Source organism: Carcharodon carcharias, chromosome 14 (assembly GCF_017639515.1).
Source record: "Carcharodon carcharias isolate sCarCar2 chromosome 14, sCarCar2.pri, whole genome shotgun sequence".
Lineage (NCBI taxonomy): Eukaryota > Metazoa > Chordata > Chondrichthyes > Lamniformes > Lamnidae > Carcharodon > Carcharodon carcharias.
In genome coordinates this window covers 70,260,676-70,274,099 of record NC_054480.1, presented here as the reverse complement: position 1 = coordinate 70,274,099, position 13,424 = coordinate 70,260,676, and the positions used below count along the sequence as shown (strand labels likewise).

The 13,424-nt window shown below is 46.1% G+C and overlaps 1 protein-coding gene across 1 annotated transcript in view; it reads left to right on the top strand.

The window, feature by feature from the left end:
• The window catches only part of LOC121287228 (enhancer of filamentation 1-like), a 317,894-nt gene extending 305,480 nt beyond the window's left edge, over window positions 1-12,414 (top strand). Inside the window, exons 4-7 of the mRNA XM_041204916.1 lie at window positions 2,128-2,256; window positions 3,230-4,663; window positions 8,007-8,087; window positions 11,620-12,414. Coding sequence (XP_041060850.1) covers window positions 2,128-2,256; window positions 3,230-4,663; window positions 8,007-8,087; window positions 11,620-12,060 — 2,085 coding nt within the window. The 3' untranslated portion in view covers window positions 12,061-12,414. The remainder of the gene's footprint in view (window positions 1-2,127; window positions 2,257-3,229; window positions 4,664-8,006; window positions 8,088-11,619) is intronic.
• The last annotated feature ends 1,010 nt before the right edge of the window (window positions 12,415-13,424 follow it).

Sequence of the window (13,424 nt, the reverse complement as noted above, 5' to 3'; positions counted from 1 at the left end):
ACCCTCCCCCCAGTTGAATGCTCAGCTAGCATTCATCCTCCAGGTGCAAAATAAATCATTCCTTATTCCTGCTAGCTAAAAATCTGACTATATTGTATGTGAAAGGCCTATTTTCACCACTTAGGAAGTTAAGGATAGTATCGAATTAAAAGAAAAGACATAAAATGTGGCAATGATTGATGGTAAGCCAGAGGATTTGGAAAGCTTTAAAAACCAAAAAAAATTGCCAAAATAAATAGGGAGAAAATAAACTTTGAGGGTAAACTCGCAAGTAATATAAAAATGGACAGTAAGAGCTTCTTTAAATAAATAAAGGAAGAGAGAGACCAAAGTGAACATTGGCCCCTTACAGAATGAGGCTGGGGAAATAATAATGGGGAACCAGTAAATGGCAGGGAAGTTGAATAAATACTTTGTATCAGTCTTCAAGGTAGAAGACACTAATAGCATTCCAAAAATACTAAATAATCAAGGGCAAAAAGAGGGGGAGGAAATAAATACAACAGCTAGCACTAGAGAAAAAGTACTAGGGAAACTAATGTGGCTAAAGGCTGATAAGTCCCCTGGAAGTAGCTACAGAGATACTGGTAGTAATCTTCCAAGAATTCTTAGATTCTGGAAAAGTCCGAGAGAGTTGGAAAACTGCCAATGTAATATCTTTATTCAAAAAGAGGAGACAAAAACAGGTAACTATAGGCCAGTTAGCTTAACATCTGTCATTGGGAAACTGTTAGAGTCTATTATAAAGGATATAATAGCAGAGCATTTAAAATTACATAATATAATCAAGCAGAGTCAGCATGGCTTCATGAAGGGGAAATCATGCCTGACAAATTTATTAGAATTCTTTGAGGAGGTAATTGGCAAGATAGAAAAAGGGGAACCAGTAGATGTAATATATTTGGATTTCCAAAGGTGTTCCATAAGGTACCGCACGTAAGGCTACTTAATAAGATAAGAGCCCATGGTGTTTGGGGTAGTATATCAGCATGGATAGAGCATGGCTAACTAATAGAAGACAGAGATTTGGGATAAGGGGGGCATTTTCAGGATGGCAACCTGTAACTAGTGGAGTGCCACAGGGATCAGTGTTGGGGCCACAATTATTTACAATATATATTAATGACTTAGATGAGGGAAGTGAATGTACTATCGCCAAGTTTGCAGATGATACAAAAATAGGTGGGAAGGCAAGTGATGAGGGTGACACAAGGAGTCAACAGAGGGATATGGACAGGTTAATTGAGTGGGCAAAAACTTGGCAGATGGAATATAATGTGGGAAAATATGAGGTTATGCACTTTGGCAGGAAGAATAGAGGAGCTGAATATTATTTAAATGGAGAAAGACTGCAGAAAGCTATGGCACAGAGGGATTTGGGGGTCCTCGTGCATGAATCCCAAAAAGCTAACGTACAAGTTCAGCAGGTAATAGGGAAGGCAAATGGAATGTTGGTCTTTATTTCAAAGGGAATGGAGTATGAAAATAGGGAAGTCTTGCTAAAACCATACAAGGCACTAGAATGCACACCTAGAATACTATGAACATTTTGGTCCCCTTATCTAAGGAAAGATATACTGGCATTGGAGACAGTCCAGAGAAGGTTCACTAGGTTGATCCCGGAGGGAATTTCTTATGAGGAGAGGTTGAGTAGGTTGGGCCTGTACTCATTGGAGTTTAGAAGAATGAGAGGTAACCTTATTGAAACATATAAGATACTTAGGGGGCTTGATTGGGTAGATGCGGAGAGGTTGCTTCCCCTTGTGGGAGAGGTTAGGACGAGAGGGCATAATCTTAGAGTAAGGGATGCCCATTTAAAGATGAGGAGGAATTTCTTCTCTCAGAGGGTAGTCAACCTGTGGAATTCTTCACTGCAGAGGGCTGTAGAGGCTGGGTCGCTAAGTATATTGAAGGCTGAGATAGACAGATTTTTAATCAGTCAGGGGATCAAGGGTTATGGAGAAGAGGCAGGAAAGTTGGGTTAAAAATTATCAGATCAGCCATGATCTCATTGAATGGCAGAGCAGACTCGATGGTCCGAATGGCCTACTTCTGTTCCTACATTATATGGTCTTATGTAGTCGCTCTTGTCAAATGGCAGCACTTTACAAATATATTTTCCAATAGGCATTTGGCAGTCCTGGAACAGCAAGGAAATATTCAATGTTCCAAACGGATGCTGAGAGGAGTCTAATCCAGCAGCTGTACGACATTCCATTGAGTTTCGAGAGGCCCAGAGCTACAACCCAGCAGCAGGTAAAAAGAAAGGCTTGTATTTATATCGCATCTGATCGTGCCTTTGAGAAAGAGCCCACACTGTCTCACTTAGATTGTTTCTGTAAAGTCACGGCTTCAGGGTGTCCTGAGGAGGCTGGCAATCAAAAATACTTTTGAAATGTAGTCAGTGTTGTTTTGTTGGAAAGGCAGCAGCCAGCTGGAACAGCAAGATCCCACAAGCAGCGCCATGAGAATAACCAGACTGTCTGTTTTAATAAGGTTGGGCAGGACACTGGGAAGAGCTCTCCTGCTCTTCTTTCAGTAGTGGTCTTGGGTCCTTTCACTTCCAGTTGAGGAGAGGGTGGATAGGGCCTGGGTTTTCTGTCTCACCTCTGACAGTGCAGTACTCCGTCAGTAATGTACCGAAGCATCAGGCAAGATTTTGGGTTCAGATCTCTGGAGTGGGACTTCAACCCACAACATTCTGGCTTACAGGCCCAGTGCTGCCAACAGAGCCAAGCAATTATCTACTTACTCAGTGTGAAAGAAAGCACTGAGGATGCTGAAAATCTGAAAATGAAATTTCTGGAGATACTCAGTAGATCTGGCAGCTTCTGAGGAGAGAGAAACAAGAATTAAAGTAATTGTTGTTACTAGAATGCAAGTCCAAAAGCACTGGCTGCCTCCACTGACACCTCTTGCTGGAGATAGTGGTTGCCAGCCAGGTATTTCCTCATGAGGGGCATTACAATTAGATGTGATTTGATCCTGGACTGACTATCGGTATCAGAGTTGCCTTACAACAGGAGTCACTCAAGAATGACCATATGTGAGGAATCCTTGGTAGTCTGGTTTCTCTCTAGGCTGGGAGAACTGAAGTCAATTACGTTGCCCCTACATTAAGAGAGATTGGTTAACTCAGCACAAGTTGGAGAGGATGGGGCCCTAGCTGGGAGAGCTCACTCATGGAGAACGCTTCTAAAGGTGTTTGTGTCTATGGTTTGTTTTCTAGGTGTATGACGTCCCTCCAAGTGTGTGCAGAGATGGGCCAAAGAGAGATAGTGCCTATGACATCCCCCCGTCATATGGAAGGGAGCCTCAGGGAATACCGATCGGGCCATACTGCACTCTGCCAGCTCCACGCAAGCTCAGTTGGGATGGCTCCAGAGCTTTAAAACAATCACTCTACGATGTGCCGCCATTGAGGGATGAGGCTGCCTTCCCAAGGGAAGCCCTTTACGATGTTCCTCCCACCAAGGGTGGAACCGCAGGCTCGGGTCTCCCTAATCACAGCATGCTGCCAACCAGACTGCACACTGGCCCCCTGAGCCAGCCTCTGTACGACATACCTCCCTCAAAGAATTCCCCTTCCTCCAGCCAGTCCCTTTATGACATTCCCCCATCACGCGAACATGCAGCCTCCAACCAAGGTAACCGTCTGTCAAAACTTTCAGAAATTTATGACGTTCCAGTGAACATTCCAAAACCCACTCTGGACTGGACAAGCCCCACTCAGCAAAACATTTATGATCTGCCAAGGATATCTCCACCAGCCAATGTGAAAGACACAGCCAACATGAGGAAGCTGGGTGAGCCTGTGTACGATGTCCCCCCGCAAGTCTCCAGAGATGTTCAAATTATACAGGAGAGAGTCAACACTTCCAGTGCCGAGAGCAGACAGAGTGTTGTACCCACCACTTCGGGCACTCCTCCGGGCCCTGCTGTGCCCAAGCCTGCCAAGGAAATAACACTGGATGTCGAATTGGCCATTGGGAGGTTGGTACAGCTACAGCAACAGGTAGCCAGCTCAGTAGCCAGCATAATGGTCTTTGTCAGCCGAACTTGGAGGTTCCAGGACCATCTGGAAGAGAACCTCACTGAGATCCACTCTACAGCAGACAACGTCATGAAATGCCTGGGCACTTTCATGGACTTTGTGCGGGGGGTGAAAGTCAATGCCACGCGCCTGACAGACAGCAACCTCCAGAACCGGCTGTACAAGCAATTACAGATTTTGGAGGACTCATACCAGATCATGGTGGAGACCACTCGAGTGCTGAGTGCCTGTAACTGGTCCCTCAGCGTTCTGGTGATGAGCAAACCCCAAGCAAACCCTGATGACCTTGATCGCTTTGTCATGGTAACTCGGACCATTCCAGATGACGTTAAGCGACTTACATCCATAATAATTGCAAATGGGAAGCTTCTCTTCAACCAGGCACAGAGGCAGGAAGGACAGTGTCAGAAGCAAACCCCTTCAACACTGGGCCAACAGCAAACCATCAATAACAATCACTCTCCTTTCCAGAGAAAGGGCAGCGGGATCATTATTAAACAGAAAGCTCCACTGCCCACACCTCCAAGGAAGGAACTTAATTTAAAACCAAGCAACTTGCTAATTGCCAAGCAAACTCAGATAGAAGACTGTGATTATGTCCAGTTACAGGTTAGTACATGAACAGGAGCTATCACAATCTCGGATTGAGGACATTCCCAGTCTAACAGTATTTTCTGCTCTGCTATCACCATCTGCTGGGGGAGGGCAGATACTGCACCCACCCCAACATTTTGTTTGGCAAAATCTTCCCATTCCCAAGGGCTGCATTTAAATATTAATAGGCTCCCTGGGATCCGGTTTAAACTACACTAACTCCGACTTGGATTGACCAGATACACTGAACCATTGCCCAGTGCTCTCTTAACACACACTCTATCTGCGGCCACACGTGCCTTTTACCCAATGCCGACCTCATTGGCCCTGTCAGCTGACGCCAGCTCTGATTCACTCAGCCGCTCTCTCAGGCACAAACTGTCTGCGGCTGGTGCCCTCCCTCCTCCAGCCCCTCTCCCTGGCCCTCCCTCCTCGTGCCTGTCTCCCGAGCCCTCCCTACAGAGCCTCTCTCCGAGGTCTTCCCTCCTCCCCCTGCAGCCCTCTCTGGGCCCTCCTTCCTCCTGTCCCTCTCCCAGGCCCTCCATCCACAGACCCTCTCCCGTGTCCTCCCTCCACAATCCCTCCCTCCACAGCCCCTCTCCTGGGCCCTCCCTCTTCCTCCACCCTCCACAGCCCCTCGCCCAGGCCCTCTATCTTCCCTCCTCCTGCCCCTCCCTCCACAGTCCCTCTCCCGGGCCCTCCCTCCACAGTCCCTCTCCTGGGCCCTCCCTCCACAGTCCCTCTCCTGGGCCCTCCCTCCACAGCCCCTCTCCCGGGACATCCCTCCTCCTGCCCCTCTCCCAGGTCCTCCCTCCACAGCCCCTCTCCCGGGCCCTCCCTCCTCCTGCCCCTCTCCCGACCCCCCTCCACAGCCCCTCTCCTGGGACCTCCCTCCAAAACCCCTCTACCAGGCCCTCCCTCCTCCCACTCAGCCCTCTCGCAGGCCCTCCATCCTCCAGCCCCTCTACCAGGTCCTCCCTTCACAGTGCATCTCCTGGACCCTCCCTCCTCCCTCCAGAGCCCATTTCCTGGGCCCTCCCTCCCTCCTCCTGCCCCTCTCCCGGGCCCTGCCTCCACAGCCCCTCTCCCTGCACCCTCCACAGCCCCTCTCCTGGGCCCTATCTCTTCTCTCCACAGCCGCCCTCCCGGGCCCTCCCTCCTCCCTCCTCCCTCTTCCCTCCACAGCCCCTCACTGCCCCTCCCCCACCCCAGTCCCTCACCACCCATCTCCCAGGCCCTCATTGAGCATCACTCCTGTCTCTGGTCCTTGTGAGGCATGTTCCAACAGTGGCAGTGGTCAGTTATTTCAGAGTGTCAAAATAACACTGTATTACACTACGTGAACAACAGCCTCCATGTATTCCACATCACAACCAGATTTTGTAAAATTCTCATGTGTGAACATGTGAAGATATTTGCAGTCTGGGAAATATGTGCAGCAAAACGTAACTTTATAAGCAGAGTTTACTGACTGCCATTTGGGTTGTTTCTACTGCGGCTATGTGGAACTCTGATCCGGAGAGAATTCCATAAATCTACTTCAGTTTTTTTTTGACAGATTTGTATCTTAATAATCAGAACTCTTCAATCACTGGATGCGACATCACAGGCAAAGCAATTCTACCTGTGGGAAATGCACCCTCTGCAGATGTGATGTCACCAAGCTCAGCGTTTAAATATTCACTCACTCCAAAGGATCAGGATCCCATTTAAATTTCGACCGACTCCCAGGAGTCCCTTTTTCCCCTGTAACAGTCGCCACGCTTCAAAAAAATACTTCATTGGCTGCAAAGCACTTTGGGATGCCCAGTGGTCATGGAAAGTGCTACGTAAATGCAAGTCTCTCTTTTCTCCTTGAAATACTATCACATTCCCAGGGTCCCCTTTAAATAAATATTGACACAGTCCCAGGAACTCACTTTAGATTTTAATACAATCCCAGGAAGTTGCTAAACAAAAATAGAATTACCTGGAAAAACTCAGCAGGTCTGGCAGCATCGGCGGAAAAGAAAAGAGTTGAGGTTTCGAGTCCTCATGACCCTTCAACAGAATCTTCTCCGCCGATGCTGCCAGACCTACTGAGTTTTTCCAGGTAATTCTGTTTTTGTTTTGGATTTCCAGCATCCGCAGTTTTTTGTTTTTACCCCAGGAAGTTGCTGTTCTGTCTAAAGACAGTGTCAGGTACCTGAAGGAGCACAGTGCCCTTGTGTAGAATTTATTTAAACACTGGACTGTCTGACGATGTTGGCTAGGAATGCCCAGACTTGTCTTAGGTTAATGCAGCAAAGCCTCACAAGCCACAATTCAATTCTATCTTGATGCTAATGGTTTTTTGATTAAGGATCTATCCAGGGATCAGTCTTTCTAAAATTATAGGCTCTTGAAATTCAAAAAAACAAATATGAAATATGAACACAAATGGAACTGAGCTCCTGTTCCTGGTGGCTGGGGTGAGCACACCCCTTGTTTAGATGATACCTAAGGATGTTTTACACTGGACCAATTTACTGCTGTAAGGATTACAGCCCATTGCTAGAACAATTCACTTACAAATGACTTATCTGAACACAAACTGTATTTTGAAAATACATTTGAGATGTCATGTTTGTGAGGAGAAATCCTACCAGAAATGTCAATTCTGGAGAATTCCTAACAGTTGCAAGTTGTGGGGGGGAATTGCACTAACTCCAAGAAGCCAGAGTAAGATGGCTGCTTCACCCTAATTAGAGTGGAGAGTGTAACACTGTTTTGGGAGCGGGATGGGTAGTTGAAGTATAATTTTTTTTGTATATGTATCCATTCTCAGCTTGTGGGTGTCACTGGCTGGGCCAGCATTTATTGCCCATCCCTAGTTGCCCTTGAGAAGGTGGTGGTGAGCTGCCTTCTTGAACCACTGCAGTCCCTGTGGTGTAGGTACACCCACAGTGCTGTTAGGGAGGGAGTTCTAGTTGACCCAGTGATAGTGAAGGAACGGCAATATATTTCCAAGTCAGGATGGTTAGTGATTTGGAGGGGAACTTGGAGGTCATGGTGTTCCCATGTATCTGCTGCCCTTGTCCTTCTAGGTGGTAAACCCTTCTAGGGTTTGGAAGATGCTATCGAAGAAGTAGCAGATGGACTGCAGACTCAAGAAGTAGTGATCCTGATAGCTTCTGCAATGCAGCTGCCCACTTGGCCAACTTAAAGATCATGTCCCTGTAGCCATGCAGCTGGGCCTGCCTGTTGAAAGATGCTCCTCGAGCATGCCAAAGGCTGGTGCTGGCATTTATGAGGCCTTGACCAAAGGTCTCTCTGAGTGGGCCTCTTGCGGGGCCATGAGTAACAGTCTCCTGATAATCTCGCTGGTGTTTCCCTGCAGCGGAAAGAGGAATTCGAAAGGCAGGAGAAGGAGAGCATCAAGCAAAAAGAGAGAGAAAGTTTCAAACAGAAAAACCAACAGGTAACTGCCCAGCTCTCACTGGGATTATGTAAAGTACATTTTACTTAAACTAAATTTGCACTGTTAATGATTTTAAAAACTTCTTCAGCAAGTAAAACATCAGAGGTGTTCTCATTAAAATATTTTTATGGTCACATTAGGCAGGCAACCTTTATTTTCAGTGCTAGAGGGCTAACCATGGTGAACAGATTTCAACATTCATGGTGGACGTTCATCGCCAGTTCTTGCTGGACCACTATCAAGTTCTGCTCTTCTCTGTCAAACCTTTTTAGAATGCAGGATGCTGCGTCCCTCTTCTCCACTGCCTCTTAAACCACTCTCCCCTGCCTCCTCCGCCTCACCCCCAACAACAAATTGGAGTGGCCGATGAATTCCCTTGTCATGAGGATTGATCAGCTGCCTCTGCTGCTTCCCTCCTCTCGCCTTGCCCACCAGGCCAAACTTTTCTGAAGGCTTCCCCCTATGACAGCTTAAAGCTCTATCTTTCTCTTGTTTCCATACATGGCATATTATTTACAACACACAAACACAACTATTTTGCCCAAAAGATCTGTACTGGTGTTTATGCTCCAGAAGAGTCTCCTCCCCACCCTTCTTCATCTAACACCATCAATGTATCCTTCCATTCATTACTCCCTCCTGTGTGTATTGAACTTTCCCTTACACGCATCTATGTTATTCACTTCAACAATTCAATATTTTTCTTTATTCATTCTGGGATGTGGGCATCGCTGGCTAGGCAAGTATTTATTGCCCATCCCTAATTGTCCTTGAGATGGTGGTGATGAGCTGCCTTCTTAAAGGGTTGCAGTCCATGTGGTGTAGGTACACCTACAGTGCTGCGAGGGAGTTCCAGGATTTTGACCCAGCGACAGTGAAGGAACAGTGATATATTTCCAAGTTAGGATGGTGAGTGACTTGGAGGGGAACTTCCAGGTGGTGGTGCTCCTACCTCTCTGCTGTTCTTGTCTTTCAAGATGGTAGTAGTTGTGGGTTTGGAAGGTGCTGTCGAAGGAGCCTTGGGTGAATTCCTGCAGTGCATCTTGTAGATGGTACACACTGCTGCCACTATTCATTGGTGGTGGAGGGTGTGACTGTTTGTGAATGGGGTGCCAATCAACAAGGCTACTTTGTCCTAGATGGCGTCAAGCTTCTTGAGTGTTGTGGGAGCTGCACTCATCGAGGCAAGTGGAGAGTATTCCATCACATTCTTGACTTGTGCCTTGTAGAAGGTGGGCAGGCTTTGGGGAGTCAGAAGGAGAGTTACTCATCATAGGATTCCTAACCTCTGACTTGCTCTTGTAGTCACAGTTTTTATATGGCTAGTTCAGTTAAGTTCAGTTTCTGGTCAAAGGTAACTCCCAGGATGTTGATATTGGGGGATTTGTTGATGGTAATGCCTTTGAATGTCAAAGGGCGATGGTTAGATTCTCTCTTGGTCATTGCCTGGCACTTGTATGGCACGAATGTTACTTGCTTGTCAGCCCCAGCCTGGATATTGTCCAGGTCTTGCTGCATTTGGACCTGGACTGCTTCAGTATCTGAGGAGTTGCAAATGGTGCTGAACATTGTGCAATCATCAGCAAACATCCCCACTTCTGACTTTATGATGGAGGGAAGGTCATTGATGAAGCAGCTAAAGATGTTTGAGCCGAGGACATATAATGATTCCACATTCTAAGCACTCTCTGAGTAAGAGGTTATTTCTGAATTCCCTATCGGATTTATTAGTGACTATCGTATATTGGTGAATCCTGGTTCTGGCCTTGCCGGCAAGTAAAAGCATCTTCTCTGTGTCTACTCTATCAAAATCTTTTATAAAGTTCAGAATCTCTATTAGGTCACCCTTCAGTTTTCTCTTTTCTAGAGAAAAGAGCTCTAGCCTGTTCAATTTTTCCTAACACGTATAACCCCTCAGTTCTGGTATCATTCTAGTAAACATTTTTTGCACCTTCTCCAGTGCCTCTATCTCCTTTTGGCAGTATGGAGATCAGAACATAGCTTCTCTGCTTTTCAATTCAATCCCTCTAGAAATGAACCTCAGCATTTTGTTTGTTTTTTTATGGCCTTATGAAACTGTGTCACTACTATTATTGATATGTATTTTCACTCCCAGTGCATCTGTCCCTCTGACGATTTAAACACTTACTTTCTAAAGAGTATGCGGCCTCATCTAAAGAGAATGTGTATTCTTCCTACATAAATGTACCACCTCACACTTAACTAAATTACAGATTTGCAGAACTGTTGTGGTGCAGGAGGAGGTCATTTGGCCCATCATATCTCCACCAGCTCTCCAAATGAGCAACTTACCTAGTGCCATTCTCCCCGCCTTCTCCCCATAGCCCTGCACAATCTTGCCTTCTGTGCTGCCTTTTAATGCCGCAGTGTAAGCACCCTAAGATGGCTGTTCTAGGGCCTCCAGCAATCCCCCCCACCACTTTTGAGTCGGCGGGGCTGCCCACCTTTGAACCTTCTCAACTGACAGACTCGTCTGAAGCCTCCTTATCTCGACGGATTATAGCCCAATTTTGAAGTTTATTTGCCAGTTACGCACCCATTCTTGTCATCTCCATATCCTAACGTTAATTGCCTCAGTTGGCTAGCTGCCTTTTGCAGGCGGGTCGTTATTCTGCCCCTGACCCAGCCCTCCCAAAAATGGCTTGGGGAGAGATGGTGTTGGCAAACCAGCATGCCAGCCGGTCTCCATGAAATCACCGCACGCCTATGTCGGTTCTCACCCTTAGGAGCTCCGAAAGTCCTCCGCATGGCGTTTCATTATTGGTTTCCAGCACTTCTGCCTCAGGGTCAGAAGGTTGTGGTTTCAAGCCACAGTCCAGAGATGTGAGCAGAAACTTCAGGCTGAAAATGCCTGTACAGTAGTAGGGAGTGCTGCACTGCTGAAGGTCTTTTGGATATGACGAGGCCCTGTCTACTCTCTCAACTGATGCTAAAGATCCCAAAGTACCATTCAAGGAAGAGCAGTGGAGTTCTGCCTAGTAGTTGGTAGCACACATGCCTCTGACCCACAAGGTTCTGGATTCAAGTCTCACCCCAGGGCTTGAGCACAAAAATCAAGTGGAGACTGAGGGGGTACTGCACTGTTGAAGGTGCTGTCTTTCAGATGAGATGTTACTCCAGTGCAGGTAAGAGATCCCATGCCATTATTTTGAAGAAGAGCAGGGGTGCCCCAACCAATAATTATCCCTCAATCAAATCACAAAAAACAGATTATCTGGTCTTTTATCACATTGTTGAATGTGGGAGTTTGCTGCAAACAAATTGGCCGCAGTGTTTCCTACATCACAACAGTGACTACACTGTTCTTCATTGGTTGCAAAGCATTTTGAGATGTCCAGTGGTTGTTGAAAAGCACTATGTGAATGCAAATCTTTATTTCTTTTATTTCATTGCTGTTTGTGGGAGCTTGCTGTGCGCAAATTGGCTGCCACATTTCATACATTACAACAGCGACTACACTTGGCTGCAAAGCAATTTAAGATGTCCTTAACTCAATTTTGCTCTTGTATAGATGACGGAAGAAAAGATTAGAAAACCAGGTGACAGCAGCGTTAAAATGAGTCCGAAAGCGACCCAGCCTGTGACCTCTGGCTCTGAACAATGCAAAATGTTCTTCAATGCCCTGCAAAAGGCCATCGTCGCATTCACTGATAGCGTCAATGGAAACCAGCCCGCAGATATTTTAATCAAACACAGCAAGGTGGTGATAATGATCGGCCAGAAACTGGTGGACATGCTGTGTCGGGAGACAGGACAGAAGACTGTTCACAAAGAGATGCTCAGTCGAAGCAACCAGTTTTGTGGAAGGATGAAAAAGGTTGCTGTGGCAACCAAGAATGCTGTGATGCATCCAAACCCAATGGCCTTGCAAGAGATGAAGGATCAGGTGACAGAGCTATCCCAGCAGGCTGAGCAGCTCAGGCTCCTACTAGAGCAGGCCACCGCCTCATAGGGGAGCTGAAAGATGATGAAAAGGGAGATTTTATATCTCCTCTCGACTAAAATTCACTTTAAGAAAAATATTTGCAGTTGTCTAGATAAACCATTTTCTCTCTTGCCCTTTGAGTTCAGCCAGTTTTTAGTTTGAGAAGACATGGCAAGGTGGGATCTTGGTGTAAGAATAAACATGTCTGCCTCCTTTTACCCAACAACAGGTTGACCTCAGAGAGAAACTACAAGTTGGATTTCCAACCAATTAGCACTTTGTTTCTGTGCAGTGGTGTTAAAGGAAATGATCACATTGTCCAGTCGAGTTGAATGGTAAAATAGCCAGTATTTATGAATGGGAGTGGATATTATATGAGGTACTTCAATGCTGGAACATCTCCATTATACATAATTTATCTGGTTTATCACAAACCTGCAACAGCAGAATTCATGTCACCGCCCCCGCCCCCCCCCCCCCCACTTCTCACACCACCAATTTCTTAGTTCGAACTGTCCTTTTACTTTAAAGGACGTGCATGTTATATTTTTCCTTCCTGCACTGAGGTTGAAAAATAAATGGATTTGGCACAGGGACAGTTGCAAAATAACATTTGTGTGAGATGGATATTCTCCACTTCACTACGATATGCCTCACGAAGTAGGTGACCCAACAACAAACAGGGTTTGGAGAGGTGTAGAGACACACTCACAGTGATGACCCGCAAACAGATGGTAATGTTACCGAGGGTGCTTCCACCTAACAATGGCTTGCTTCACTACGCCTTCCACACGTAGCACCTTCCATCACAAAAGTGTGAGAGTGAGAGCTCAGGCCGTTTCACTAGGGTGAAATTCGGCTTGGACGGTGGAAGATTAGGGGCGACTGCAAAACGGGTTGTTGATTCTCTATCACTTGCTTTGTACTATAACCCAAGACAAATTTCATCCCTAGTTTGTTTTCAAATTTATCACTTTCTATTCATTACACAGGAAGACAACTCAGTCTATTCCAGGCGGATTCTGTGTTCATTTTCTCCCTTACATGAGGGAGATAATCCTGAGCTCAGTGCTTGACATCACATACTTGTGTTTAATAGTTTCTTGTTTTGGTAAATATCAATTATAACCAAGTGATCATTTCCTATAACTAGGTACTGGATTATATTTGATATAAATTAGATCAAGGCAAATTTCAGATTAGTCTGGATCCAGGCAGGGCTGAATAATAGTTTCAGACCAATCACTCACTGACTATCAGAGTAAGTCAGAAAAAAAAACCACGAGTAATGAGCAGAAAATAAAATATTAGCTGTTGGTGCCTTAGCAAATCTGAGGAGGGGGTTAGTGGTGAGGGAACAGAGCCAAGGTTCATGTTCCTCATCGCTATCC